This window comes from Musa acuminata, chromosome BXJ3-3 (assembly GCF_036884655.1).
Source record: "Musa acuminata AAA Group cultivar baxijiao chromosome BXJ3-3, Cavendish_Baxijiao_AAA, whole genome shotgun sequence".
NCBI classification, from domain to species: Eukaryota; Viridiplantae; Streptophyta; class Magnoliopsida; order Zingiberales; family Musaceae; genus Musa; species Musa acuminata.
Genome location: NC_088351.1, coordinates 35061337 through 35089318, shown reverse-complemented (window position 1 = coordinate 35089318; position 27982 = coordinate 35061337). Strand labels below are relative to the sequence as shown.

At 37.9% G+C, this 27982-nt stretch overlaps 3 protein-coding genes across 7 annotated transcripts; all 3 read right to left on the bottom strand.

Annotated features, from left to right (window-relative positions):
• Positions 1-6: 6 nt before the first annotated feature.
• Positions 7-4799, bottom strand: LOC135633830 (glutamate--tRNA ligase, cytoplasmic-like). The gene is made up of 6 exons (XM_065143767.1): positions 4532-4799; positions 3630-3726; positions 3380-3533; positions 2024-3135; positions 1473-1937; positions 7-413 (listed from the first exon to the last, which is right to left on the bottom strand). Exons 1-6 carry the CDS (start codon positions 4666-4668, stop codon positions 201-203), a joined length of 2178 nt encoding a protein of 725 aa, XP_064999839.1. The 5' UTR covers positions 4669-4799; the 3' UTR covers positions 7-200.
• A 1034-nt stretch (positions 4800-5833) lies between these two features.
• Positions 5834-17192, bottom strand: LOC103978907 (nuclear pore complex protein NUP98A). 3 transcript variants are annotated; one of them, XM_018823840.2, is made up of 12 exons: positions 16999-17192; positions 16187-16465; positions 13671-14240; positions 13185-13412; positions 12059-12687; positions 11830-11905; positions 11695-11755; positions 11101-11239; positions 10816-10932; positions 10469-10652; positions 7425-7487; positions 5834-6778 (listed from the first exon to the last, which is right to left on the bottom strand). In XM_018823840.2, exons 1-12 carry the CDS (start codon positions 17015-17017, stop codon positions 6078-6080), a joined length of 3066 nt encoding a protein of 1021 aa, XP_018679385.2. In that variant the 5' UTR covers positions 17018-17192; the 3' UTR covers positions 5834-6077. The 3 variants fall into 3 exon arrangements, with proteins under 3 accessions (XP_018679385.2, XP_064999640.1, XP_064999641.1); XM_065143568.1 differs by having other exon boundaries at positions 10469-10649; XM_065143569.1 differs by lacking the exon at positions 16999-17192 and adding an exon at positions 16708-16962.
• Positions 17193-18267: 1075 nt separating this feature from the next.
• LOC135632847 (flap endonuclease 1-A-like) lies at positions 18268-27932 on the bottom strand. 3 transcript variants are annotated; one of them, XM_065141675.1, is made up of 18 exons: positions 27701-27932; positions 27485-27601; positions 27227-27285; positions 27024-27083; positions 26860-26913; positions 26719-26767; positions 26534-26581; positions 25067-25132; positions 24716-24766; positions 24516-24635; positions 24358-24442; positions 23722-23814; positions 22368-22449; positions 19545-19653; positions 19394-19454; positions 19269-19311; positions 19140-19194; positions 18268-18540 (listed from the first exon to the last, which is right to left on the bottom strand). In XM_065141675.1, the coding sequence occupies exons 1-18, from the start codon at positions 27710-27712 to the stop codon at positions 18466-18468; spliced, it is 1239 nt and encodes a 412-aa protein (XP_064997747.1). In that variant the 5' UTR covers positions 27713-27932; the 3' UTR covers positions 18268-18465. The 3 variants fall into 3 exon arrangements, with proteins under 3 accessions (XP_064997747.1, XP_064997749.1, XP_064997748.1); XM_065141677.1 differs by lacking the exon at positions 23722-23814; XM_065141676.1 differs by lacking the exon at positions 25067-25132 and having other exon boundaries at positions 27701-27851.
• Between the last annotated feature and the right edge of the window lie 50 nt (positions 27933-27982).

The window sequence follows — 27982 nt, the reverse complement described above, 5'->3', positions numbered from 1 at the left end:
CATCACTTGTGTAAGTATGGATTTTCAAAGATCTTAAGGATTGTTTCAGTCATCAACTTTTGCATTGGATAAGCCCAAAATGGTATGTAAAGGAGAGGAAGTCTCATTCCTGATGTCCAAACGAACCATAAACAAAAATACTGATCCAAATTCAAACACGGGCATAAATTGGACCAATAGCTGCTTCGGTGGCTGTGAGTTTAGGATGCCTGCTGCCTTCCATCTGGGATCGCAAACAGCACAATCGGCTTTGAAGGCCTTAAGAATGGCACATCGCATCTGTAGTAGCCTTTCCTTTCAAGCTGTATTACCTCACCCTGTTTCAGGTTCCGCATGTTGGCATCACCCAGGGCTGGGATTTCCCATCTTGTGCAAGGATTTAAGTTATCAAGAAAGTCTTCCCCTTCTTCAAGCTGTAGTTCCACCAAATCAATCAACAGTTTTTCAAATGCCACAAGAAAAATATCATACTCCACAGGCATTAGGATGTTAAAACAACAAGGTCTATTTACAATTCTTTTTTTTGTAACATGAACAATGACCACGACCAGTTGGTAAAATATTCGTCGACTTCAATTATATTTCTTTTCTCATGGAAGCATCAACCTATTTTTGAAGGTTTTCTGTTTAAAAATAAAAGATACAACTAGCAGAGTAGATGAATAGAACCCAACATATGTAGGCAAATGAGGGCAACCACCCACTGGCACCACATATAGGTAATGGAGTGTAAGCCATCGACTGCACCTGCAGATGCGGGCGCATAAGTGGACGTATGAACCGCTCTTCAAAACTACAATCTTTTTTGACAGGTTAAGATCAATTTCCAAATATTTAAAAGGCCACCACTCTCCCATCAGAAAAACACTGGTTCACTTCCCAAGTTCTATTAATAGACAATACCCCTTTAAGATTATTCAGTGTTTGTATAGTTTCTTTCTCATGTTCGATCACATAATTAAATATAAAATGCATTTACAAACAAAATACTTACTGTTCTACTATACTTCAGATGCTGGAAAGATACCGATTTTCTAATTCTACAAAAAAACAGGGAGGATCTTTGAATTCTTAGCATGCAGTTCTCTCCCTTTGAATTGATTATATAGAACTCACTTTAAGAACATTAAATTTCAGTTCCCAACCTAATTATATGCATAGACTGCCAAGTGAACTCATAAATAACAAGAGTTTGGAATTGCCTGATACACATGATGAAATCATATAAAAAAGGTCACTATGTCAAGTGGAAATTTCAGTGGCATCTTATAGAAAACATGCTTACCCAGAATGGGAAGCAATTGATCTTGTGGTTACTAAATGAATAACTCGGTAATATATCAGAAGATATAGATGAGAGGAAATATTGACCTTCTTCTAGGTATGACGAAACTAAGTATGATGATAAATGAACAAATAGTCACAAAAAGAAAAATTTCAAGCATGTTAACTTGGAAACAGTAGCAACTTACCTTCTTCTTCTTTATTAGGTAGTCAAATTCAACCAGTGCAAGATGAACCAACTCCTCAATTTCAGGAAGCCATGTAAGCTTCAATTTTGTTGCTTTAACAGAACCTTCAGGATGGAGAACACCAACCAATTGGGTTATAATTCCATCTTCTTTCTTGATTTCTTTTACAATAGCATTTCCCCAGTCCATTAATGTGACCTCTTCACCCTCTGTAATTGATGAAGCATCAGCATAGTCTAACCATATTCTCTTTGTATACGTTGTAGCCTTTTGGCCAGCAGGTTCATATTTCTTATGCCTAGGCACAATCCTAACAAAGGGCTTCTCGGGCCCATTTTCAAGGATTAATATTACACATCGTTCCTCAAGGACAGCTGTATGCCTTGGACATATGGGATCAATTATCTTCTTATTGATGGTCCACAATTTGTCCCATTCCATTAGGTTCAGGTTCTTAGAAGCACCCTGCACAAAAGGAAATGCTAAGCATAAATAATGAAATCAATATGTTTCATAGGACAACAGGTTAAGGGAATTATGATGCAACTGACCTGTTGAAGAATGAATTGTACTAGTGCCTCAACCTTCAAGCCTCTACGTACAATGCCCTGGATGGTTGGGAAGCGAGGATCATCCCATCCATCGACTTTACCATTTTGGACAAACCAAAGAAGTTTTCTCTTGCTAAGAAGTGTATATACCATATTCAATCGGCTAAACTCATATATTTGGACATTTCGCACGCCCATATCCTCAAGAATACGGTAATACTGTGCATTGCGATCATGATATTCACTTGATCGAAGAGCATGAGTAATGCCCTCAATAGAATCAACATATGGACAAGCAAAGTCATATGTCGGATAGACCTTATACTTAGACCCGATACGATGGTGAGAAACCAGGTTGCAGCGATAATAAACAGGATCTCGAAGGGACTTGTTAGGATCCTGCATGTCCAGCTTACCCCTTACACAACATTGCAGACCTCTCTCAGACCCGGCAATCATCTCTTTCCACAATGCAAGATTCACATCAACAGAGTTGTTCCGACATCTTGACTCAATCCCATCCATCCTCTCCTTTTGCATCTGCTCCCTTGGTGTATCATCAACATAAGCTTTTCCTTCCAATATCAACTTTTCAGCCATTTTCATCAAATCCTCAAAGTAATCTGATGTGTAAGTAACCTTTTCAAACTTGATGCCCAATGTCTCAATGTCTTTCAGCACATTATCAACAAACTCATTACTTTCTTTTGATGGGTTTGTGTCATCAAAGCGAATTATTAGCCGTCCTTGGTATCTCTCGGCAAAGTACTTGTTCAGCAGAGCTGCCTTTGAGTGCCCAATGTGGAGATACCCACTAGGCTCTGGGGCAAACCGCAAGCACACATCCCCAACTTTTGCACCAGGAAGATCTACTTCAAAGCCACCAGCAGTTTCCTTTGGCAGAGACCGCACATTTGTTTCATTGGAACTGCCACTGCTTACTATTCCCTTAGTGTTACCTGCAGGAAACTTACCTAATCCTCTTTTCCCAACATATGCAGCAGTGACTTCATTCAGAGCATCTCCATGTTCTGTTAATATGGAATTGAACCAACGAACTAAATTTTGATACCTTTTAGATTTTCTAAGGCTTTCCCACCTCTGCCCAGTGCCTATGGTGATAGGAGGTAGTATCATGATATAAAAAATATCAATAAGAATCCAATAATAGACTAATATTAGAAATATAAGATGTATAAAAAAGAAAAAGCAGCATCATGCACAAGGCTCATGCTAATGCAGACCATCAGAAGGGTCAATATATGCAGCCTTACCACTGCAAGCAGAAAGGTTGTCCGTGAAATATAAGGCATACACATGAAAAAATAGAACAAGTAGCGGAAGTTAAGATACTACCTGCAAGAGCAGACCATATTGCAATGTCAGCAATGGACAAATTAAAACCGACCAACAAGGTTCGGAAAGTTAGATGTCCATCAACATGCGCACAAGCATTCTCAAATTCAGAGCCTGATAGAAAGGTTGAAGAAAACTCGAGCCATTTATTAATCTGTCAAAAACCCCCATGGACAGTTGGTCATGCATCTTCAGTGATCCAAGAAGCAAAAATACCTCAAAAGCAAACACTAAGCCATGGTGTTAATACCTGCTCTTCTTCAAATGCATCCTGCCCAAAGAAATTAGGAAGAGCTGCAAATTGCCCAATATAGCGCAGGAGAGAGTTAGTACCCTGCAAGGTCTCTCTGTATCATCAAGCAAACCATAAAAAGTTAGGTATATAAAGTGACTTAGAAACCAAAGATATCCAAAAGCAGAAGTTATCAAATATCAAACTCGCTTACCTACCTAGGATCATAAAAGGGGTTGCAAAGTCAGATATCCTATAATTTATAAAAATTGAATCTTATGATACGAATATGCAACTATTAAAATTTATAAATAAAGTTTTAAGATTTAGTAACTCACAATATTCTTAAATTAATAATTATGTTTTTATTAAAGTGAATGCATAATTTAATAGTAATGTCGCTAATTTTAATAAATAATAATTTTCTTGTTTTGTATTTTTTTTATTTAAAGATCACAATGATTCAATTGGTATTTCCACCCAAGACCAGCAGAGAAGAGCAGAAAAGAAAAAAAGAAAGAAAGAAAGAAAAGGTGAGATTAGAGAATCCGCAAAGGAAGCCAAAAGAATTGGGATTCGGTAACACGCATACCCGTTGAGTAAGAAAAATAAAAAATTCCGTAGGAACATAACCTATACACTCAATGACCAGCAAAAACCGTCAAGCAAAATCAAAATTACAGTGTTTTCTATACAGAGATCTAGCAGGAACAGAAAATAGAATCGCCGCATTCTTCGACGGCAAAGTTTATCCGCAGACGACAAGATCTATGTTTGATAGACTTCATTTGCACGCCAATAATTAGACTGTACACAGTAGAGAATCGGAATCAACAAGATTTTCCGCATTCGCCGAAGGGATCCTAAGCATGACACCGTCCAAGAACCACAGAGCAGCAGGAGGGAGGTAGAGTTCTTACCCGGACGCGAGGCGGAGGACGGGGTCGGAGCCGGAAGGGAGGGAGGGGTCCGTTGAGAGAGCGACGCCGGCGACTCTCGCAGCGGCGATGACGGACAACGGCGGGCTGTCGGCGGCGAACGCCACGCTCGGCTCCATTGCTAGTCAGAGAAGGTGTGCTGATCTTCTTCCCGCCGCTGGCTTCGATGGAAATTAGGGTTGTGGCTGAAGCCAACGCTAACTTTTTCCACACTGACGGCTAAATTTTTTATCGCTGCGCCAGCTTTACGCGGGATCAAATCCGTGGGTACCAAAACCGACGTAAGGGGCCATTAAACGGATCGGATCCAACGCAGTCCGATTTGTCTCAGATCCGATTCTCATGAAGTACAACCACAATAAGCCATACCATCTCGACCAAGAGATTGGCTATACGATTATTTTAAAATCATAATAAATATTTTAAAAAGGGTAAACTTTTTAAAAAATACTTCAGTTTGAGAATTGTTTCCTGGGCTGAAAAATTTTGGCATAGCATCCTTTTTCTCAAAATGATCATTCTACTACTATTGTCGATCACCATCCTTTGGCCTCCGTCCAACCCTTAGTTGTGCCTCTTGGTCGTAAGGCCACCCATTGATAGAGGTGCAATGACCCTCATTAGACCCATAATAGGGGTGTAGCCTCTATGACCAAAGACGGAGATCATGGGTGAGGATGAGTTACCTCTCTTTCTTCCTTACAGGGGATCGACAATAAGAAGATGGCACGAAGAGACTATACAACTAGTGATAAAAGTGTGATAGTAAACCATCACACAAGAGCCATAGATAGTGATGGCAAACCCTTATGCAACCAATTGCAAAGTGAAAAAGAGAATTAAGAGTGCTAGGTTACTAGCTAAAGCGACACCCAACCATGGGATAAAAAATGGGTTACCAGAGTTATGAGTGATGTGACAAGGGTTACGTGTGATGATACAGAATGAAGATGAATTGACGAAAGTGACGATAAGTTCAAAAATAAAAAAAAATAAAAAATTATTATAAATAAAATAATCTTTTCACGTGACTATGATACAATAAGACTTTTTTAAAACTTGAGACACTGGCTGAAAATTCTTAAACATAGAGGTTTTTCTAAAAACTTCACCCTTTAAAACATTCACTATTTTTAATAAAATATATCAATATTTCTTTTATCTCACTCCACATCCTTAGTATTAATCAATTCATCTTTATGTTCGTATCTTATAATACAGATCTTTAATCTGATGCCTTGTGCATTACCAAAGTGAGAATGCATACATACATACATACATACATAAGAGAGGAGCAAATTCCAAAGTAGTATTTGCGTGCATAGCACACCGATCTCAGTTGATGGCTGTGTCACAGTAGGGTGATTCCAAAACGAGCAGGTTAACCTGTACACATGCATCAAAGAGGAGCCTATACACAAAGGCGATACAAAGGAGTAGAATTATGGACAATAAACTACGCTATCTCCTAGTCATACATGTTTATCCACAGAAAGCTCACTTTGGCAAGAAAATGTAGAAAACGAGGCTAGGAACGACCAGCCCGATTCCTACATATCTCGGTATCTACCAAAAACCCATAACAGCTGAAGTGAATGACCTTGAACTTCCACTCCCCCTTGATAGGATCAAACGATATGAACTCGGCCCCCTGTTCTTGAGTTTTCTGTGTCAACATTTCCTTGTACTTCTCGACCTTGGGGCCTTCTGTATACTGCTGCCCTGTCCTCTTGTTCATGCACTTGACATTCAAAAGAGTTATCTCAGCCGGCTTGTTAAGACCCTGCCCAACTGGAGGCTTCTTGCTGTCATCACCGTAAACAATCACTTCACGGTTGTTGAACTGGATGATTGACTCCAAGTCAAGCTGTCTTACGTCGGTTTCTCCATAAAACTTGATGCTGCCATACCCGTGCCTGCCAACCACAAAATCTCTGACATGGCAGCAGAAGCCTGGTTCTGCAAGCTCTTTTGCAGCCAGTTCCTGGATGCTAGGTTCGGTATAGTAATCAACATGGCGAAGTTTGGGAATGAGAGCTTCTATGCCTGCATCGTGCTTGTATGCAGTTGCAGCCTCACCAGGCCTCTGCCCATATATTTTCACATATGAAGAGTCTGTTCCCTTCGGCAGCTGATCATCATCGGTTCTATTTGTCTCATGCAAAGGCTCTGTAAGTGGCATAACCGTGCCAATTTGCTCCCTTGTGTGACCATTCTCAGCACCACATTCTGCATCATTTTAAATGCAGGTGAGAAATGAGAATCTGAAAATAGTTATCTTAATAATTCACCCCAAAAGAGAAGTTTTAAGGAAGGTATATAATACTAGGACTAGTCAAAGAAAACTATCAATAAATCTATCCAAGACAACTAAAGAAAAAGTCCACTCAAGATTTGTTTTTAATTGAACTGCATACATCCAGATTATTAATTTGTTGGTGACCTGATTAATCATCTAGAGATGCTAGGCTAAGAATAATGTACGAACCTAGTTGGGACTTGGGAGTACTACTAGTAATTGATTAATCATTTTGGATCATGTGACTAAAGATTAATCTGTGCTTTATTGGTCTAGCAGGTATTATCAGATCATGGCAATTGGTATCACAAAAATAATCACTAGCACTATATTAATTGCCTTCAATCAGCATAAAAAAGATGACAAGTCAAAAATAAAGCCCTATATATTATCAAATATACACAAACTACATTTAAACCCACACAATTTACAACTAAGCTCTCCAACCATTGAGGAATTCAAACAGAAACATCTGTAATGCCTGTTTGATACTAGTAATAAGGAACTTCCTTTTCTGCTGAAGACAGGAATTTCCAATAGTCTCTCAAAAAAGACAAATAGATGAAATGAACTTACCATCATTGTCACCTGCATATGGTTCTTTAAAAGTTGGAGCAAATGGCTTTTCTGATACATTACCTGAAGAAAGAATCATCGTTACACATGGTTGGAGTAACAAAATGAATCAAGGCTCTTACAATCAAACAGAAAAAATATTTAAGTTGGAGCAACATAGAGAGTGACCAAACATTCAGCAAATAGTATTAGTGAAATGAATTTGATGGAACACTACTGATGTGCAAGACTAATATTTATTTAAAGAATCACTTGATAGAAATTACAAAGATCCAGGACAAGGAAACAACTCACTCACAGTGAGCACTGAAGTTACACAATACATCTTCAAATTTGATATCATGTAAGACAAAAGTTCCAAGCAAAGGTCCGTTAACTACCTAACATATCATTATCTCACCAATAACTAGACTCGAAATTGAAACTCTGCAACAGAATGAACAAAGAAATCCAAGATAAAATCTTCTCCTTGAATAAGCATTAGCATGCAAGGATGATGGTCCCAACATGCCCCCTCACAACAGCACTATATTTTTAGACTCATCCTGCTTCAAGAAAATGATATGAGATCCCTTTTGCACCTGACATATTAGATCCATCCTAGTTTCAAAAGAAAGAATATTTGCGGTCTTCATCTAATAAATTAAATAGGAAGTCATCATTGCATTGATTCACAGAAGTGCCTTGTACAGAACTGTAGATAGGCCAGACTTACTCTGCCCAGCATCATCATTGGGTTTCTAATGTTCGCCACAAAGTCAACTAGATGTCACCGTCGCCATCGACTTACTAGACCACCGGATACCACAACAATCTAATCACAGACATCATTTATATCCTTTAAACAGTTTAGTTAAGACTACATTTGCTATGGTTTCCCTTATTAAGAACAGAAGCTTCTCTATCATAGCATAGTACTTAAAATAATGCAAAATATCTTAAATGTTCTCCACAAGAAATATTTCCAGATTATGTAAATGTTAGAAGAACTTATAGGTCTAAAGATCAAATAACTTCTTTAGCGAAAATATGAAAAATGAATTGTTGCTAGATTAACTTATAAACAATAAGTTCTGAATTTGAATGGTGTAATCAAGAAATAAATATTAAACCCTAATATGTACAGCATATGAAGCCATTGACATGTAAGAAACAATTGTAAATATTGCTGGTGCGCTAGAGAGATCCATTGAAGATGCAGTAGAGGAAAATCAATGGAATTTAATTTGGAAATTTACAATGAAGACCAACTAGAAAATCCGAAGATCACACCATCATCTTGCCACTGTGTGGGCTGTAAGCCCACAGGTGGTCAATATCCATTGTGTCTGACTGGATATGAGTGGAAAGTTTACAAATCAGTAAGGATTAATCCAGACTAAGATCACTGTGACTGCCTGGAGTCGACCAGGATTAGCCATGAGTTACAACTGAGTCTGATCGATCCACAAACTTTTAGGCCACAAGAATTCTCAATGTCGAATTTATTGGATCAATATCACAATTTTCTTGCACAGAAACTTTGATCACGAGGCTTATTAAATGTCGTACACACAATGTTAAAAATAACTGTCATTACTTGCCTTCTGTTTTACCTCTTTACCACTAAGAAGGAAAAGATAGTATTAAATAAAAATATGTATAGGGAGCATCTCACATCAAATGATGCTTCTACTACTACCTCATCAACGAACATGATTTTGCGCTATAAAGACTAGTATCACCCAAAAGAGCGAGGAATTATTTCACATCCAACTACTTTCAGTCACTTTTTACAGCAAAAGCAACAATAACAATTGGGTACAATTTTAACGAAGATGGCCTCTTTCTGGCACTTAACCATCCTGATCTGTAACCTTTGGAAACACTTAAGATAGGAAGATAGGACACAACTTACAGAAACAATTTTATCAAGAGGGATAAGGTGGCCCACAAAAAAAAGTTAGGATTGTACTTGGAGAAAGTTATGCTAGCTTCAGCCATTAACTGTGCAATACAAATTTTGTGAAAATGCATGCAATAGTTCTCGTTTAAAGTTTTATACTTTTGCTGAAGAAAAGATAAGTATCCCCTATGCGTTAAAATCTATTTTTCGTAGCTTTAGAGGACAAAAGATTCAGAGACTGACCAATCGACGTGGTCCTTGTTTTTCTTACTCCTGCAAGTTCCAAATCCTTTTTCACCCTAGAACATGCTTACAGTCGAACTTTTTAGTAGTACAATCCCAAGAAAATTACAAGGGAAACAATTTCAGTTTTCTTGCTAGTTGCCATATGTAACTCCAGTTTCAAGGCCTTATAGTTTTGTAGACCAGTTCATTTCTGGTCTGCAAGTTATTGGATTAGTTCCTTTCTGACTCACATCTGCACCTTGTTTCCAGTTTCTGGACATAAGCACAAAGGAGATCCTGGTCAGTGGTCACTCTAAAACCTGTTTATACATTCTAGGGAACCCTAAAAGCACACGGACCTTCAATGAAAATAAGGTCATCACAGAACACTCCAAAGCACCCAAATTGCTAATGTATCGCTGAACTTGTTTTCTTCTTTACATGAGCCAGTTGGTTGCTGCACATGTGAGCCTATAATCTTATACTCTTCTACAATTGAATGTGTTGTTGATCAGCTTAGCATCAGCTCGTAATTTCTTCCTTCAAATTTCATTAATCATGCTTTTACGTTGTAAGGAAAAATAAGTCAAAAGTCAATCATAACAAGTAATGCAAAATGAAATGGTGTATCCATTTGCATACTATCCAAGTGACGACTCAAATGACAATTACAGCAAATTGCTCTTATATATCCAAGAATCACTAAGGTTAGACACTCTAATAATACCATATTGAATAAATACTAATCCTCCTTTTTTACCTCAAAAAAAGGTTTTATAACCAACTTAATGAGAACAAATCAAACCAACTGTACCATACAATATATCGGACACTATTAAAATAGTGTATAATGTTAAAAATTTCTGCAGAAAAATCTTGTTGCGAATTCAAAGTAATCAGGTGGTTAATGCATCCTGAGCGGGAAATATTTTACCATTTTCATTAGCAGTATTAGTTGGTCCACCTTTTAAGATACTTTCTTTTCCCAAACTACTTCGTGAAGGCCATTGCTCCTTTGGGTGAATAATCAGTGACCTAGGGTTTTCTCTGGGAATGAAAAGTGCATCTGCCTTGGGTGTTGAAAGTGTGTCTTCATCATCAGAAAAAAAAGGCACCTGCTATTAGAAAAATAGTGACTTTTCCTCAGGAAAAATGATTAATATAATGCAGGACATCTTTCAAACTTACATTTCATTAACTCATAACCAAATAATTCATTTTGTTGAAAATCTTATAACCAAATTATTATTGTTGTAAGTTGTCCCAATATCAATCTCTCACCCTTGGGCCATCAGTTTTAGGATAATATTTCCCTGGAGGTAGCCTAATGCTTCTTTGAGATCTGTGTCTAGGAACCACCAATGGAGAAGTTCTTACTGGAGGAGGCTTATCGGCAACCTGTTAACAGCAAAGAAGTTGTTAATAACTTAAAATTCACATAATGAATCTCTGAAGCATGATATATGATAACAGCACAAATCAATGATAAAATCACAGCATGTACAATCACAAGAAAGATTCTGGTACTTTCCTACAGTGTTCCCTGTCTTGGAAAAAAAAACTTACAGGCATGCTAGAAATTCCATATTGAATTGAAGGGGTGGAGCCCAAACGACCAATTGACATCTGAGGCATTGCTGGAAGTGTTCCGAAAGGATTTGCAACAGGTGCTGGTTGCATGACCATATTGGATTGACTAGAAGCACTGGTTCATAGACAAAGAACAGGATATAGACAGAAAAGGTCAAAACATGTACTTAGGAAATAAGACAGGACTAATAGCAGCATTTTCATGAAGCCTTACATACTGTCCCTTAAAAAAAAAACATCCCACAGGTTGTTCATTTGCCCTACTGGATAACAACTAAACATCACATACTAGCTTGAGCATTTGAAACAAAAGATAGGATAAGTGAACTGTTGTCCGGTACTCTCACTTCCAATGTAGTAAACAATATATAAGAGATGTTCAGAACAGCTAACAGCATATTTTACCACAATATGCTACTATTCACTTTTACTTAGTACCATTCTAGAAACTCTTGAATAAAGAACCAAAACAGTCATAATTACATGGGAATGGCAACTAAAAACTAAATACAACAATAACAAAGCGGTAATCTGAGGAGAAAAAAGAACAGCAGAAGAAAAGGAACATACGACTGTCCAAAGATGCCTTGATTGAAGATATTTGAAATGCCACCAAAGCCACCAGAAGAGGCTGAAATGCCAGAAAGAAGAAAAAAGATGTAATACATAACAAAAACAAGTAGAAGAAAAACTCATCAAACATACTTGGATATGCCTGACCAAAGTTGGCAAAAGAAAATGAACTTGATGTCGGAGCTACCGGTACCGATTGAAAAGGTGTCTGCAGAGAAGGCAGTAAAAGACAAGCAGTAAGTTCAACTACAGAATAATGCAAGCCAGTCAGGTATAAAAATTTATTACATGTAAGCATACATGTATATGTAATATGTATATCAAAATCTGACCAAGCCAGCATAACTTGAATATTACTTACAGCTGTTTGACCAAATCCAGCAGGAGTACTTGAAGGAAACAGTGACGGTGTTGAACTGCTGAATAAACTCCCCCCAAAACCAGTGGATTGAGTGCTGAAAAGATTTGATCCAAAAGCAGAGGAGGTTTGCTGAAATCCAGTACTTGGCCCAAAAGGTGATGATGTCTGACCAAAGGGTGAAACAGAAGACTGGAATAACCCAGACGGTTGAGTGTTGCCAAAGGCCAGGCCGGTCCCAAAAGCAGAACTTGACCCTGATAATGAGGAGCCAAAAAGTGAAGTTGAACCAAAGGCAGAAGTTGTTGCTCCACCAAAAGGTGAGGATGCTGAACTTGCACCAAATGCAGAACCAGTAGGGACACCAAACAGTGAAGCCGTGGAAGAAGTGGAACCAAAAGGGCTTGATGAGGATGTAGTGAATGGTGAGCTAAAAAGTGAAGTAGATGTAGAACCAAATCCAGATGAAGCAAAACTAGGAGGTTTAATAACAAAAGGATTGGAAGGTGCTGTGGAGGAAAAGGGGTTTGCAGCAGATTGGTGAAATGCACCGGTTGAACCAAAAGGGCTGGGTTGAGATGGAGAAGAAAAACTGAGTGGCCCTACAGGCTGTCCAGAAGGATTTGGGCCCCCTATAAGATCACAAACAAAAAAGACCAAGTCAATAGTAGAAGCAGAAAATTGTGGGAAAAGAAATAAACATTAAGACAATGAAGAACAATAGTTATGGAGAATAGCCCCAACCAGGATGAAGAATGCTTTAGGACATACAATTACCAGAGAAAGATACATAAAGCCAAATTCTCACGAGGAAACAAAAGTTTCAGCCACAAAATGCTAATTTTTTTGCCTCAGGAAACAAGGAAACAATTGATCTACATGCCAAATTAGGGTTGTCGCGCTACCTACAGAACTTTCAGCTTTAGAATTTTTTGTTTAAACAGATTCAGAACCTCACTTATTCTGCCGTTTTCAGAAGAAAAAGATATCACCCGGTTAACATGAACTTTGGAGTTGTGCAATAATATGAAAAAAGAAATATTAGCTTTACTAACAGACAAATATAGAAGTTATGCAAGTTCGCCATACCCTGAGAAAAGAGTCACATTGAAAGGGTTATAGTTCTTACCTTTGTCACCACGTTGATAGTCTTCCCATCGTAATTCCTCTTGACTCTTATCTTTATATGCAGGCATCGCCGATACTGATTCCAGCTTGCCAGCAGGCTGACTACCAGTGCCACCATCAATGTCAGGTGTTGGACTGTATGCTGCAACTCTTGTTCCTCCAGGTTGAACCCCAAATGCTGACTGTCCAAAACCTGGGCTACCAAATGTTGGTGTCATCGCCTGAGCACCTGCAAAAGATTAGCACAAGAGGGGAGAACAAAATTCAGAATAGTGATAAGAATACCAATAGGAAGGGATCCAAAAGGGTGAGCAAGAGAAGGGCTTTGATAAATGAGTACACTTCTATTCAAAAACGTACTCCAGAGTCCAGAGCACTATAGGATATAAACAAGAAATTCAAAATAATTACTACACAGACATGCTTTTCAGGTTATTCTGACCTCAAGGGGTATAATTTTTTTGGATAGAAGGAAAAAAAGAATTACCAAATGGGGAACTCTGAACACCAAAAGGAGATGGTGACACTCCAAATGGTGTACTTCCAAATGCAGATGCTGACTGCCCAAAGGAAGCGGTGGAACCAAAACTGAAAGAAGGAGCACTTGATACACCAAAAGCAGAAACCGTAGGAGACCCAAACGTGGGAGCAGTAGATGCACCAAATGCTGGTGTACTTGAAGATCCAAACACAGGGGTAGTTGGAGTTCCAAAAGATGGTGTCATTGTTGAACCAAACGCTGGGGAACTTGAAGCCCCAAAAGAAGTTCCTGTGGTACCAAAAAGTGGTGCCGATGTTGAGCCAAATGAAGGAGTTGTAGTACCAAATGCGGGCATGCTTGGGGCACCAAATGCTGGTGAAGTTGTGGCACCAAAAGAAGGGGTGGTCACAGAGCCAAAAGCTGAGGTAGTAGTAGCACCAAATGGTGAGGTAGAACCAAAGAGGTTGCTCCCATATGCTGGTTGTGTCTGCTGAAATGTACTACCAAAAGGACTTGATAGACTGGAAGATGACCCAAAGCTCCCAAAAGCTGGCTTCTGCCCAAACAAAGAAGGACCTGCGACAGAGTCACAGAACAATAATAGAAAAGCAAATAATTAAACCCTATCACTTGTAAGCACTATGATTCATATCAGAGAACATGGCACACAAATATCTGACAGTATTGACAGGGCACACTATGAACTGAATTGGAAAGTATCCGGCTATAACATATAAGAGTATAGATTTAACAGGACTTGCAATGAAAATCCGTGGTATCAAATCAGCTACATCAGCTACAACGTATTTACATAAAAGATCATCAATATAAAAGGAGTCATCTAAAGAGAATCCATTGGATCTTCCTGCCAAATATTTCCACCCAAGAGTCTTCCACAAATGCATGCTCAGTTATGTGGTAAAACTCCAAATCAACAAAACTAAGATTGTGCAGAACTTTCATGGAGTTATAACCTAGGCACCAATCCTCCAAACATAGTATTCCCAGCAAAGTATTCATCAGTACAAGGCCTTGTTGAAGACTAAGAAATTAGTTGTGTGACACCCTGGTTTAGTCCCACCCTGATCTAGTCTCGCATTGAAGTGAAAGGAGTGAACATGGTTGTATACCGTACTATATGAGATTACTATCATTAACACCAGCATATGTACATTTTGGATCATATGGTTCTAGGCTCATCAAGTTAATGAGTCAATTCTCTCGCATTTAGCTGCGTTGTCAAAATGAGTACCAGAGCACCAAGCACTAGGATGATTAGGTGATCCAAATAGACAAAGGACTAATCATTAACATGGCTACAAGCATATCATGACATGTAGTTAGTTTTTGGATCTCATGTACTACCCACCAGAACTGATTTTGTTAGGCTTAATCAAGAGATCAAGGCTTAAATGACGGATGTTGTGACATCCCAATTTAATCATAAATTGGAAGTGTCAGGATGAACACAAATGTATCTATGGCTAAACAGACCTAGTACCATTGACAAGGCTTTAACATTTTCAGTGACATCGTTCTAGGCTCATAAAATTAATGGATTAATTCTCTCATTGAGCTGGGACATGACAAGTTGCTCATGAAAAGGCTAGATCCTCATCATCATCTCACCTAGACTTATCTGTAAATAGATCGATGACATCATATAAAATCCAGCTTACTCAAATAAACATTTTCAGTCCAATCAGCAGCAATAAAAGAGAACTTCACCAATGAAGACTGTATAATATAACAAAGCCTGTGGCATTCACGTAATACAAGCACAGACAGAGACCAATGAGATTCCCATAATATATAGATCAAATCTTTATATGAAGAGTGTTAGCTGTTAACTAAAAACAAATATCTTATTAGTCATAGACCTGTCATAAGACAGAGACTCCAGAAACAATAAATGAAATTTGACGTTCCTTAGAGGTGTCCAGATTCCAGACTAAGATTCTCCTTTCGAATGAAGCTATGTTTTTTTTGAAATAGTCTATCAAAAGCTAGTGCAGAAATATTAGTCACGCATGCACTGGGAGACCTAATTCTTAAAGCCCAATGGCCAAAGAAAAAAGTGAGTAAATAAGCATTTACTTTGTAACAACTCCCAAAGGTAGCTTTTTCTGCAGGATTCAATACTGGGATCATCTGGTAAAGAGTCCTAGTCAACCAGACTACCAAGCTCTTAAATGACATAATTACTTTTTCCTCTTCTAATGGAGAACAAAGATCACCATTCATTCCCCAGAACATCCAGATATAAACAACACCATCGATTAGCTTATTCTCAGAATAACTCACTTATTTCTTCAGATACTTGAACCAAAGAGGCACTAGGAATACCATGTAGAAAATTACTTGCTAAACTTGACATGTACAACACCAAGTTAGCTAGCAAGCAAAAAACAAATTTATGAAGGATTCCATGAATTAAATCAAAAGCATCAAAAAGTTAATAACCAATACCAAAAGATTTGATTATGACCACACTAATAATTGCCTGTTCGAGATATACTCACCACCAAAGGAAGAGGAAGAACTGCCAAATGCAGGAGTGGACGATGCCCCAAAAGCAGGCATGGGACTCCCAAAAGCCGGAGACGGAGAAGCACCAAATGCAGGTGTAGAAGGCTGTCCAAAGACACCAGTAGATGTGCTACCAAATATCGAACTCCCAGTCTGTGAACCAAAAGGATTTGGACTTCCAAACGGTTTGGGGGAAAACGGATTAGTGCCACTGGTGCTTGTTTGCCCAAACATTGACTGGGAACCAAATGGACTAGAAGGCTGAGCGAAAGCTGCACAGCAAATTAACCATGATTTTTTCAGAACTAGAGAAGAAATAACAACATAAATCAAAACAAGAGATAAAACAACTCCACGGTAGAGAGAATAAAATTTGCAACTGAAGGCTAAATAAAGCACAAAGACGATTAAGCGAGCCACAATATGAACTCTTGAGAACAAGGCGGCCTGGCAAACAGAGCATCGACATAGCAGTACAAGCTAAAGCAAGAATTAGAGAACCCTACAAACATACCCTACAAAGAAATGGAAGGGCACACAAACCAAAACACCATCAAACTACCACCAAATCGAGCCCACGAAAACACCACCGATCAAGAACGATATCCTCCCACCGAATCACTCTGAGAAGAAATCTTCACATCATGTGGCATTGACCCGGTTCGAACGAGTCGGTGCGAGCAAGTAGCGTAATCTTTGGAAACCCGATCAGAATCCCTCCGACAGAACCCAAAATCAGAAGAGAAAAAGGACCTAAAAGGACGTATACGAGCACGGGAAGAAGAGAATGTGATCGGAAGCGTACGGTTGGTGGAGCCGAACATGGTGATGAATCCTCCTCTCCTCGATCGAAGAAGAACGACTAGGGTTCTGCAGAAGCGGAAAGGTGGAAGAGGGAGTGAGCGCACCACTGACGCTTCGTCGGAAGGCCTCTCTCCGCCCTCTCTCTCTCTCTCTCTCTCCAAAAGCACTACTCATAAGGACACACAGTCTGACCGAGAAGTTGCTTGGCTTATGGAGTTAGCTTGAGGCCAACGCAGTAAAAGAAAAATAAAACAAATACTAAAGATAAAACAAAATCAAACGTCAGACGCACTGTACGCGTAAGGATTGATGACGGGGAAAAAGGATCAAGGAGCGGAGCGTAACATGTGATGACGTGGTTGGGAGCGAATGGGACCCACCGCAGTAGGGGACTTCCACTTCTGGCCCTTACGTGTGGCTCAAGAATAATAACGCCATCAGCTTCCGTTCACCGCCTCACTAAAGATGACTCGGTGAAACATCTGGAAAGTTGATGCAAAGTGCATCAATCAATTTGAGGGATCAGTATGTCTCTGTCTCTCTGGAGCTTTGGTATATTCTTGTTATAGCTAAGGCTTACGTGCTTGATTGGACGACGTTTTTTAATCGGCTATCTACCTATGAAATGCTAAGTTTAGTGGGCATTATTCCAATGGAAGTGTGTTGTGTGTGAAGATGAAAGTGATGAACGGCAACATTTATTTATGGAATATTCATTTGCTAAAACAATTTGGTACATACTTGAACAACAACTGAAGGAAGGCGTGGACATGCAAGAATCCTTGAACTTGAAAGTATTAATTACAGACGTCTTGTGGTCGACTCGGAAAGGATAAATAGAAAACCTACTGCTCCTACTATTTTCTCGAGGTAACTGCATATATTATGTATAGAAGCAAGTCCAATAAATATGAGGAAAATAATATAAAGTAAAGCCTTACAGGGCTAGTAATTAAATAGAGATAAATTGTTTTAATTCTTTGCAACTTTATAGTATTTTCTTGAGGACATTGCTTGCACCATAAGTCAACTTTATAGTATTTTCCTGCCCAAAGGACAGCAAAAAGCAATACCAACATCTCATCGAGTTATTGTCCCAAAAGTTTGCATGCTTTTAAGCACTAAAGTGGCAATATGAATGGTGTCCTACAGGCCCAGCCACCGCAGCATACCTTTTAGCCGCAGCTCTCGGCAATGTAGGCGATCACTTGACCATTGATGTCCCTTGATATCGTAGCTCGGAAGAGAGATGCCAGCAAATAAGCACAAATAAACCATGAAACACATTTAATAAATTAACATAACTACATCTACCATTAAGAACTACTAGAAAACAGGTTCGGCCGAGTCGAATCATAAAAGCCCAAACCGTAGTGCAGATAGGATCGGCAAAATACGAACCAACAAAATGGTTCTCGTCAGCTCAGTCAACAAGATGCTATGTTTAAGCACAGACTGAATTTTCCAATTATTTCTTCTTTTTTGCACCCACGGCTTTAGACTTCTTGTTCGTCGAAGTTTCTTTGGCCACTTTTTCCAAAACCTGACAAAAGAAATTCAGCAATGTTCTCAGCAAGGTACTTCTATCATTAACATGCAGAACAATCCCAAATATGCTGTGAAGAGGTTAAGAACAATAATTAGCATTTTGCAATGATCGATCAAGTCAGAAACAGAACAATGGATTCGCATGTAACCATTTGCCAGGCCATCTAAGCTGTCCCAATTCTGTGCACTATCTGAACATGTAGATATATCTCATATGTTTATAATGGCTAAATATCTTATCTAAGCTTGTTTGTGGTTTCACTGGTCAGTCAGTTACCTGAAAAAGAAAAACAAGGGTTTGTTCTTTACAAACTCCGCTTTGACAGCAGATACACAATTGGCATCAGTACAGGCCTTCACATTCAATATGCAAATTCACACTACCTATGACTCACGACTTTCTTGATTCTTTTAAAGACAGTTATGGCAAAGTCACATAAGACAAGTAAATGTTCCATCTTCTGGATTTCCTGAAGTTTTTTTCAAGTACTCACAGCATAACTCATTTACTAAGAGAAACTATTACTCATTCTTTTGACAGCCATGAAGACCAGAAAAAGATGCAAGGAGAGAGGTGGTGGATATGGCACTGACCTTTCTTTTAGGTGGTGTAGATGCACTTACAACAGGCTTAAAGAACGACTCCAGCCTGAGTAAATGAAAGTGCTCTCGTTGATCACAAGCAAAATAAAACTTCAGTTAACAAAGTAATAGAAAGCATACCGTCCTTGAGAAGATTTATTCTTGGCTGCTTTAATCTTGTCTACTGCCTAGAAAATATACAAACACCAAATAGCTAAGTACAACGAAAACTATTTCGTGGGTAGTGATCAAACTGCACAAAATACATGCCTTTGTAACTCGATCATTGTTGAAACCATTCTCAGTCACCAGAAAGTTCACAAGACCCTAGGTATGAGAAACAGAAATGCCTGGTTAGGTTGTCCCAAGATGTCTAATATATGGATCGGAAGCACCTTTATTATTTTCGTTAGTTACCTCCTCATCTGGAGCAGTCCACTTCAGCTCTGGTACATCCATAATCACATTAGGTTCTTTGAACAGGTGACGAGCTTCTTGATATGGCCAGTCCTCAGGTATTTGGTACCTGCAATAGAAAGTTCATGATATGAAGTTGTGTGAAGTCTCAGAGACATAATACAATCAATGGGTCTCCAGAAATGGTGGGCCTCTTGCACCTTCATTAACTAAAAGTCATAGCTGACATTCATGCATATGCTACATGCAAATATGTAAAGTGACGAGCATGGCCTAGGTGTGCTTAGGACAAATGCAACATAATCGCCTTGAACAAGCTTGAATCGAGACAAAGAACTCACAAGTGGAGATAGTCATCATCTCCAAATCCAAATCTTGCAGATACATAATATACATGATTTGAACAAGCTGGAATTGATATCTATAAATAAAAATATATAATCACATTAAGTGTTGGTGCCAACTGAAGTGTCCAATAACAAGTAACTTTATGCGATACAGGGTGACATGCGATAACATAATAGTTGGGGGATATCAACAACAGTTCCACAACAAAAAATAACAAGAAAGTGGATTTGCATATATGATCTGCATTTTGGCATAATAATTAATAGGCTAGAAGATTATTCAGGTACACATGGTTTCAAATAAAATTGAAAGCAGGAGAGAATAAAGATAGGTACTATTAGGAAGCATTCAATGAGGGAAGAATATGTGGATCTAGTTCAACCAGGACTGACAGATAATTCACCACTTGGTGTAAGCTAACAGATGCTAAAATGGCATTAGTAGACACGAAAATGGTGTCCCACGAGACATCAGGGGCATTTGCAGAAGAATTATGTAATACATGATGAATCCTGACAAGGATGTCAGGAATCTAACGTAGGAGATTATGACATCTCAGTGATGTACTTCTAACATAACAATATTGATCTACACATCAGGAAATAGTAAGATGGACAAAAAATGTTGGTGAACGCCTGCTACACCCAATTATTAAATCAGCCAGTTCCTCAAGTCATAACAAACTTGGCTTATGGCTTAGCCTTGACTAGTACATCCTTTTGCACTGGACTTTAGCAAGTGGCTTCTCTAATGGGCATGCCAAAGCATTTCAAAGAAAGGGAACAAAACCCAGGATCTAAGTCTTCAATATGCTAGCTAATGAATACAACTTTAATACATAGGTTTGAGCCCTGCCAAGTTAAATGGCCAAGAAGCACAAGATAATATAAGGTGGTAGCAAATTTACTGTAGTTATTTCCTTGTTCAGATACTGATGGCATGTTAACTCATTATTGAAGAAAATGAACTTTTTTGCCTACTAATTACCTGTAACATAGTAAACATACATAAAGTTTAGGCAGAAGCTTTAGAGTTACCTGGATAATATATAAAGGCCAACAAGATCCAGAAAGAATAAAACATATAGCACAAAAGACAACACCTAATAAGCACAGAAATAAGAAACTACAGGAAAAACAGAGTTTCACTCATGATGATGATTTTTTTAAATAGCTTTATTAACTAATTTGTGACAAGCACGAGATAAATTTTTTTTTTCAAAAAGAAGGAAATTTTGAAATTTGGACTGTTATCTTAGAGTTCACAAGTGTAAACTAAAAGTTAAACCATTATTACAAAATAAAAGCTCCAGCACCAATTGTCCTAATTGTTTGAGCGAGGGGTATCATGTGTACATACACACTAGTTGTAGCCAAAAAATTCTTGGAAGTTGAGGTTTAGATAATAATTGATAACACTCACAAAACTCAATCCTACCATCAAACTTTCTAATTGCCAAGAATAAGTCAATCCTATACATGGCAGGAATGACCTAAACTGATGACTATACGTCCTGAGCACTCTGAAAGATGGACTAACCACCAAAGAACTGCTCTCACAGCATACAAATTCATCCAAAGCATTAGTTTATATGCATGTATTATCCTCTTCAAAAGGAATAAGCAAAAAATTAGATACACATAAACTTATGTTTCATGATTTTTCAAAAAATAAATTTCCACTATAATATATAACCAACTTCGGTGAAGTTCGGTGAAATATGCATGTTTCAGGTATTATAAGTATAACAATGACAAATATTATAAGAAACCTTTAATAAAGGTTTTGTCTATTAAGACAATATACAAGAAAAGAAATGGTAACAAAGAAACCTTTTCCCATAAAAGTATTATGCCTGGTTCTTGTAAAATGAGATAAGAAAAACCACGATACCCTTGTTTTTATTTTTTTAACAGAATAAGAACCCTCAAAGTAGAATGCAATGTCGGAGCAATCTGAGATGGAAGAAAACAATAGCAAAGTCTGTAGGCAAAACACCTCTAAAAGATATATCATCACAATTGCCACCTATAAGTCAAGTCAAAGCAATCTGCAAACTCATACAGCAAGAATGGCAAAGAACCACCATTCTTGAGAACAAATGATCAAGTTGGCATGTTTCATAGATGTTTGTCTTAAATGCAAGACATTTTTGACACACAATATTCTGAGAACAAAGGATCAAATCAGCATTTGTTTGGTGGATGTTTGTCTTAAATGCAAGGATGTTTGACACACATAATAGATGCATATGGCTACTCTTTCAACAGCAAACTTGTTCATTCTGAGTATGTTATAAACAATAAAAGAACCAATACAAATATCCATTTTTAAGAAATATGATTGAATAAACTTCATGACGATCAATACCTGTGCTTTATGGTTCTTACAGCTAAGTGTATAAATATCATAAGATCAGGGTATAATCTGGTATCAATCTCAACAGATTAAGATTCAATTTTAATCTTGCTCTACCTTTCTTTATTTATGTTCTCCAAGATATTCTCTATGCAACCATGCTGCCGAATAAGCTTCAAAGCTGTTTGACCTCCAATACCTGCTTCAAAAGCAATTACTTACAGCTATCTAATCTAGCACAGATCTTCAACACATATAAAGTCAGAAAGAATTGAATGTATCACATGCATAGTGATGGAAAATCCATTATGAAACTAAAATTACAAGCATACCAAAAGAAGTAATAATCTGTTCTAGAGCTCATATACACTCTTCCAAATTAAGAATGGGCACCTTACATCAAAATTCTTTGAATATCACTCAAGCATGAATTGAGAAAAGGATGTATTTTTATACTATGTCATACGAGAAAATTTAACAAAAATAAGAAACTTCATCAGATAAGTTTCCAAGTCCCTAACCTTTTCTCACTTATACTAGCTTGGGATTTCTAAATATATAAAGGAGACATTTAGCCAAAATAGACACTAGAGATAAATATTTATGGTTAGACCTAACCAAGGTATCAAGAGCCAGACCCATAGCAATGTACCAGTATACCATGTGTTGGTATGCCGATAAATACCAAATTTCAGAGAATGCCTAGCAAAAGCTCAAAATCCCCCAAAAAAGAAAAAGACTATCTCAAGGTTTCCATGAATTGAAACCTGCTTTTACTTGGTGCACCACATTAGATTCTTACAAGAGTAAAAGGGCACCAAGGTTGATTAAGAAATTGGAGGGTATTTATTGCTTTGAATCTGGAAATGCCCATGTATGTGCACCTTGTCAATTCTATTTGTGCAAACCCATGTATGTGCACATGCCACACCCATGCACATGCACAAGCAGAAAAATGTGCATAAAAACAAATATATAATCATGTGTGGGCCACCTGGCCATAAGCCTAGTTATTATAGTTATTAACTTATTACTTCATTGAACTGAATCGTGGTGAACGTAGATCACAATACCACAAAGCAAAAACTAATGGGTGATGACAAAATTTTAGGAAGACTAATTATAGCTAAATAAATTTTAGGACAAAATAGCCTTGTTTAAAATAGACATAATGGATGTTAAAACTAGCAGAACATCTAAAACATTCCCATTTGTTTAGTGCTGGTACCACATTCAACGTAAGACCTTGTCATTCTTGTTCCCTCTTGCCAGTGACAATGTCAAATGAGGCATACTTCTTCACTAGTGTGTCCCTGGTGATATTTATATGGATTCCTCTGCAATATTATATCCAGTGGCTAAATTGAATAAGATAGTCTAGATAGACTTTCCTTAAGCAAGTTCTCTAACTTCACTTATTTAGTAATAGTTTAAGCTCAGAAATAAGATATGAAAAAAGGAACTTTATTACATTTGTCACAATGATACAAAGAGTATATTGGTCCTCGGATAATAATCGCTGCTGGCACTTCCAACACTGAGCCACTAATTGCCCTATACTGCACTGTTATAGTGAGCCATTAGAACTGAAAGTGGATCAGATGATATCAATCTAAAAACATTTTCATAGCTGGAAAGAGCTGGACATATATATGTATATGCATGTTATGCCTTATATCAATGTGTCCATATTATGAATCAAAACTTGAGAGATGTGATATAAGTCTTATCTATATCTCAATATATGTCTGAATAACCTTAAAAGAGTGACAAGTATTATCTGGAAATTTTTGAGAGATTTACAAGTACAACTATGTCTAAACAAAAAGAGATTGTTCAATACATTCTCTATGTGTTCTATATATTTCCCTTCTTTAGGTTAAATAGAACGTCATATGCAAGAAAGTATACTCATCATCCTAAGCATAGAAGTCCGACAAATATTATCGAAAAGGAATCAAGAATCATGACCAAGGATATCAGAAACATGGGAAACATAAACTTTAGTTATAAGACGATTTGTCAATCAATCTGCACAAATATTTGCATCCATGTGGCATGTGTTGTATACACTGTTAATGTGCAATATGTGCAAGATGTATCTTACCTTTTATGCTATCACAGTAGTCACATCCAGAGAGAATGCACAAATCAATGAATTGATCCATGCTGAGTTCTAGCTCTTCAAGAACCTGAAACATAAGCATGAGATCTGTGTACTCGTAGTTCAATTAACCAGAGTCATGTCATTTAAAATAAACATACCTTTGAAACTTCAAATTCCATAACAGGGATTTTTTTGGAGCTGGGATCCATTAAGTGGCGAAGAAATTTCGGTGCTCCAAAAGTTAAAGAATCCATGTCTTCAGATGCAACAGCATATACCTAGACATAAAGACTAAAAAAGATGAAAATATGTTTAGGATATCACAATAAAATAAAATTTATGGAAGTGCATCAGTTACCTTGTCGCTTTTGCAAAGAGTTGCACATTGAGCTTCTGCTTCACAAGGTGCCTTTGGAATAAAAAGTGAGAGCTTAGCTTTTTGAAACAAGGCTTAAAAAATCAATTAAGGAAACACATGCAACTATTCAAAAGATGCTCATATGCCAAGCCAAATGGACATTGTCATCGTTAGCAGTGCTTGTTGAGCTTGATTCATCATGCAATAAGGAGAAAAAGATAACTTGATGAATGGACAATGCAAAACAATAAAACCAAGTCTCCCTGATATGCTGTAATACTTCATCCTGTATGTGTCTGAATGCATCTGTCAATCATTCAACAAACAGCAACTTAAACCTAGTAACTTTACCTCAATGATAGGCACACCCATTAGTCTTAAGAGACGTTTGCAATCGTCATTATGTTGTCTAGTTACCTGTCAAAAAATGGAAACTTTTAGCAAGCAAAACCAAAAATCATCATGAAATTAGTGCATAAGTAGCAGGTATACTCAGAGTTTTGCAGAATTACAGTTCAAATTAACTAAACAGTTGTCAGCACTGACTTCCCTACTAATTGGTGATGACTGCTACTAATAAATACTTCTTCAATGCTGATACTGTCTAAAATTCTAAATTTTTGAACTTGATACATTTTACGCGTGATTTCTTGAATAACAAGTCATACATCCATCTATCCTCTTCTTGCCAAATATATAGGAGTTAAATTTGTTACTTTATCAGACTGCTTATCTTTCTTTAGCTTCTCATGTTGATGAATCCGAAACAGCTCTTGAACATTCCATTTACCTATTTGTGTCTTAATAAAATTTGACATCTTCAATCCCAAATCCCACCTAAACAACTGCACCCAAGAGTCAGCTAAGTTGGGAACAAAAAGTCTAGGTTCATGTCAGATTGCCTACATTATTGGTCATTCACTTACCTTGCCAGTTGGTCACATCACAAACATTGGTCATAAACAAATTATCTTTTAAATTATATGCAGTCTGAAATGGCTTGTATTGACCCAGATCCATATTTTCACTATATGGGCCAATTTACTCGAACATAATAAAGATGTCAAATTAAACTTTTCTACTTCATGAATACTAGGTCAGGAAAAACTTAATGATCGAACATCTTGAGTCCTTTATAAATGTAATTGAGGATTGTTGATTCAAATAATTATACATCAATATTTTCTTGTTTGTTTTCTGTACAACCACTATGGAAGAAATGGTTGTTGTAAGAGTGGTACCATTGGTAATTCCTGTCACCGTCTCTGGTTGTTCTTGTCCACATATAAGTCAATCATAAGTAACATAAGACTGAGGCAGATTAACTGCCAAAGCAGACCATGATGTCACCAATAGGTGGACAGCCTGATCTCATAAACAGCTTACAGAAATGCAGCCAATTTTGATGAAACTTTGGACATCCATCCGAAACGAGCAACAGAAATAGAAAGCAATTATAAAATAGCAACGAGATGCTTGCAGTTCGCTTTTTCAGATGTCAAATGCATTACACTAACCAAAAATTAGCCTATTCACTTTGAATATGAACTACATCATATTCCTAATGGTATTCATTTCCCCGTGTCAATCAGACAAGCATTGCATTGTAATATAGTGTTTAATAGCTGCCCAGATAGTTCTTCCAAAAGCATATCAAAAAATAGGTTGAAATATTTGGATTACATCAGCAAGAAACAACTTAAAGCTTCCTTGTGCTAGTTTACACAAGTAAATATCAATATCATTTAGGACTAAAAAGTTGTCAACAAGACCCTCACGGCATATCATCTGTTGAAAACTAAAAACATGTAAAACTACCTTCACTGTCCTTTTGCTATACTTTTCAATCCCCTCTGTGTCACCAGTCTGCAATGGTAGAAGCCATCACCTAAAAGGGTTAAAAACAGAACAAGAGGGACCAGAAGCAGCATGAGGGGAAAATGAAACAACCTATAAAGTACATCTCAGGTCGTAAGAAAGCACCATTATGGAGAAGCACTTACCTCTATTGCTGTGTTCAGATCCTTGGTTGCATCTTCCCTCTTTGAGTATCTAAAATCACAACAAACTTAGAGAACATCATTATTCAGCCATGAGAATGTAAATAAAAGAAAAAAGAATATAGCAGATTAGTAAAGACTTGCCTCTTGGCAAGTTCTTGTTTCTTCAATTCTGGTGGCTGACCATCAAATACATATCTGGCACCACATACACAAAAACAGAAACTTATGCTTTTAATCAAGAGTTCCAGGAAAACCAAAGAACTGTATTCAAAATAAGAAAATGAAAGGATTAAATGCTGACTTACACTGGCTTTATTCCCGACTCCAATAATCTAATAGTTCGATTGAACATCCCTTGCAAGTGACTTTTTTAGACCAAACAAAACGTCAGAACAAGAAGAATAAATAAATAAACCCACTGAATAGAAATGTTTATCGAGATTCAAACTTTTCTTGTCACTTATAAAGAAACGGAAAGAAGAATAAAACTAAAGAAATGCTTTGTAACCTTGTGACTTCGCCAGCCTCGTTGGTGAGGGTTTCCATACCCGTTCTTCCCACGACAATCTATAAGAAACAAAATGACTGCAAACCATGAATTCGCGTAAGATTAGGGGAAAAGACAGAGAGCTAAAAATCTGAGGCGCTATCTGCCAAAACCCAAAACCCTAGAACTCATCTAACAAGCAGCTCTATGCTAATGGCAAATCCAAATAAGTTCCGAACGAGAAACACTAGGAATGAGGCCAAGAGATGGGGAACGGACGAGGAATTGGTAGATGCTCATGCTGGCATCAATCGCGATCTTCCGGCCGAAATAGCTCTCGAACTTCTGCTCCTTCATGGCCTTGGGGGCGTTATCCGCGAGGAGTTTCGTCAAACCCTAGCAGGGACAGCAGGCAAAGAAGAGTAGGAGGACGCCATCACGCGGTGAGGATGCCAAGAAACAACTGCAATAGACGGAATGAAACGAAACCCTAACCTTGATTCCCATGGCAATGACAATGTCGAAGGGTACCAGCCCAGAGTGGGAGACCGCGGTCGATCAAAAGGAGAAGGAAAAGGAAAATTAAGCTCCTGGGAGGGCTGCTCTCTCCTTTCCCGCGTCACTGACTCATTTATACTGCGTTTGTGTCCTCATGATCCGCCGCTGCTCCGCATACGCCTACGAGTCGGAGTGAGCACGCGACGAACCCTAACTAGTCAATTCGAAGGAATGGGAGTTGAGCCGGAAGCAAACAACCAGCATACCGTACGTGACATT

Excerpts from the sequence above, each read along its gene's own strand:
- LOC135633830 (XM_065143767.1), bottom strand. The coding sequence starts at position 4,668 with ATGGAGCCGAGCGTGGCGTTCGCCGCCGACAGCCCGCCGTTGTCCGTC. Across the intron at positions 1,938-2,023 it reads TACAATTCATTCTTCAACAG|GGTGCTTCTAAGAACCTGAA; the intron begins GTCAGTTGCATC and ends CCTTTTGTGCAG. Across the intron at positions 414-1,472 it reads ACCTAATAAAGAAGAAGAAG|CTTGAAGAAGGGGAAGACTT; the intron begins GTAAGTTGCTAC and ends GTGGAACTACAG.
- LOC103978907 (XM_018823840.2), bottom strand. Across the intron at positions 11,756-11,829 it reads CTTTGGTCAGGCATATCCAA|CCTCTTCTGGTGGCTTTGGT; the intron begins GTATGTTTGATG and ends CTGGCATTTCAG. Across the intron at positions 11,240-11,694 it reads CAAGGCATCTTTGGACAGTC|TGCTTCTAGTCAATCCAATA; the intron begins GTATGTTCCTTT and ends TCTATGAACCAG.
- LOC135632847 (XM_065141675.1), bottom strand. Across the intron at positions 19,654-22,367 it reads GAGAACATAAATAAAGAAAG|GTACCAAATACCTGAGGACT; the intron begins GTAGAGCAAGAT and ends TTTCTATTGCAG. Across the intron at positions 19,455-19,544 it reads GGACTGCTCCAGATGAGGAG|GGTCTTGTGAACTTTCTGGT; the intron begins GTAACTAACGAA and ends TCTCATACCTAG.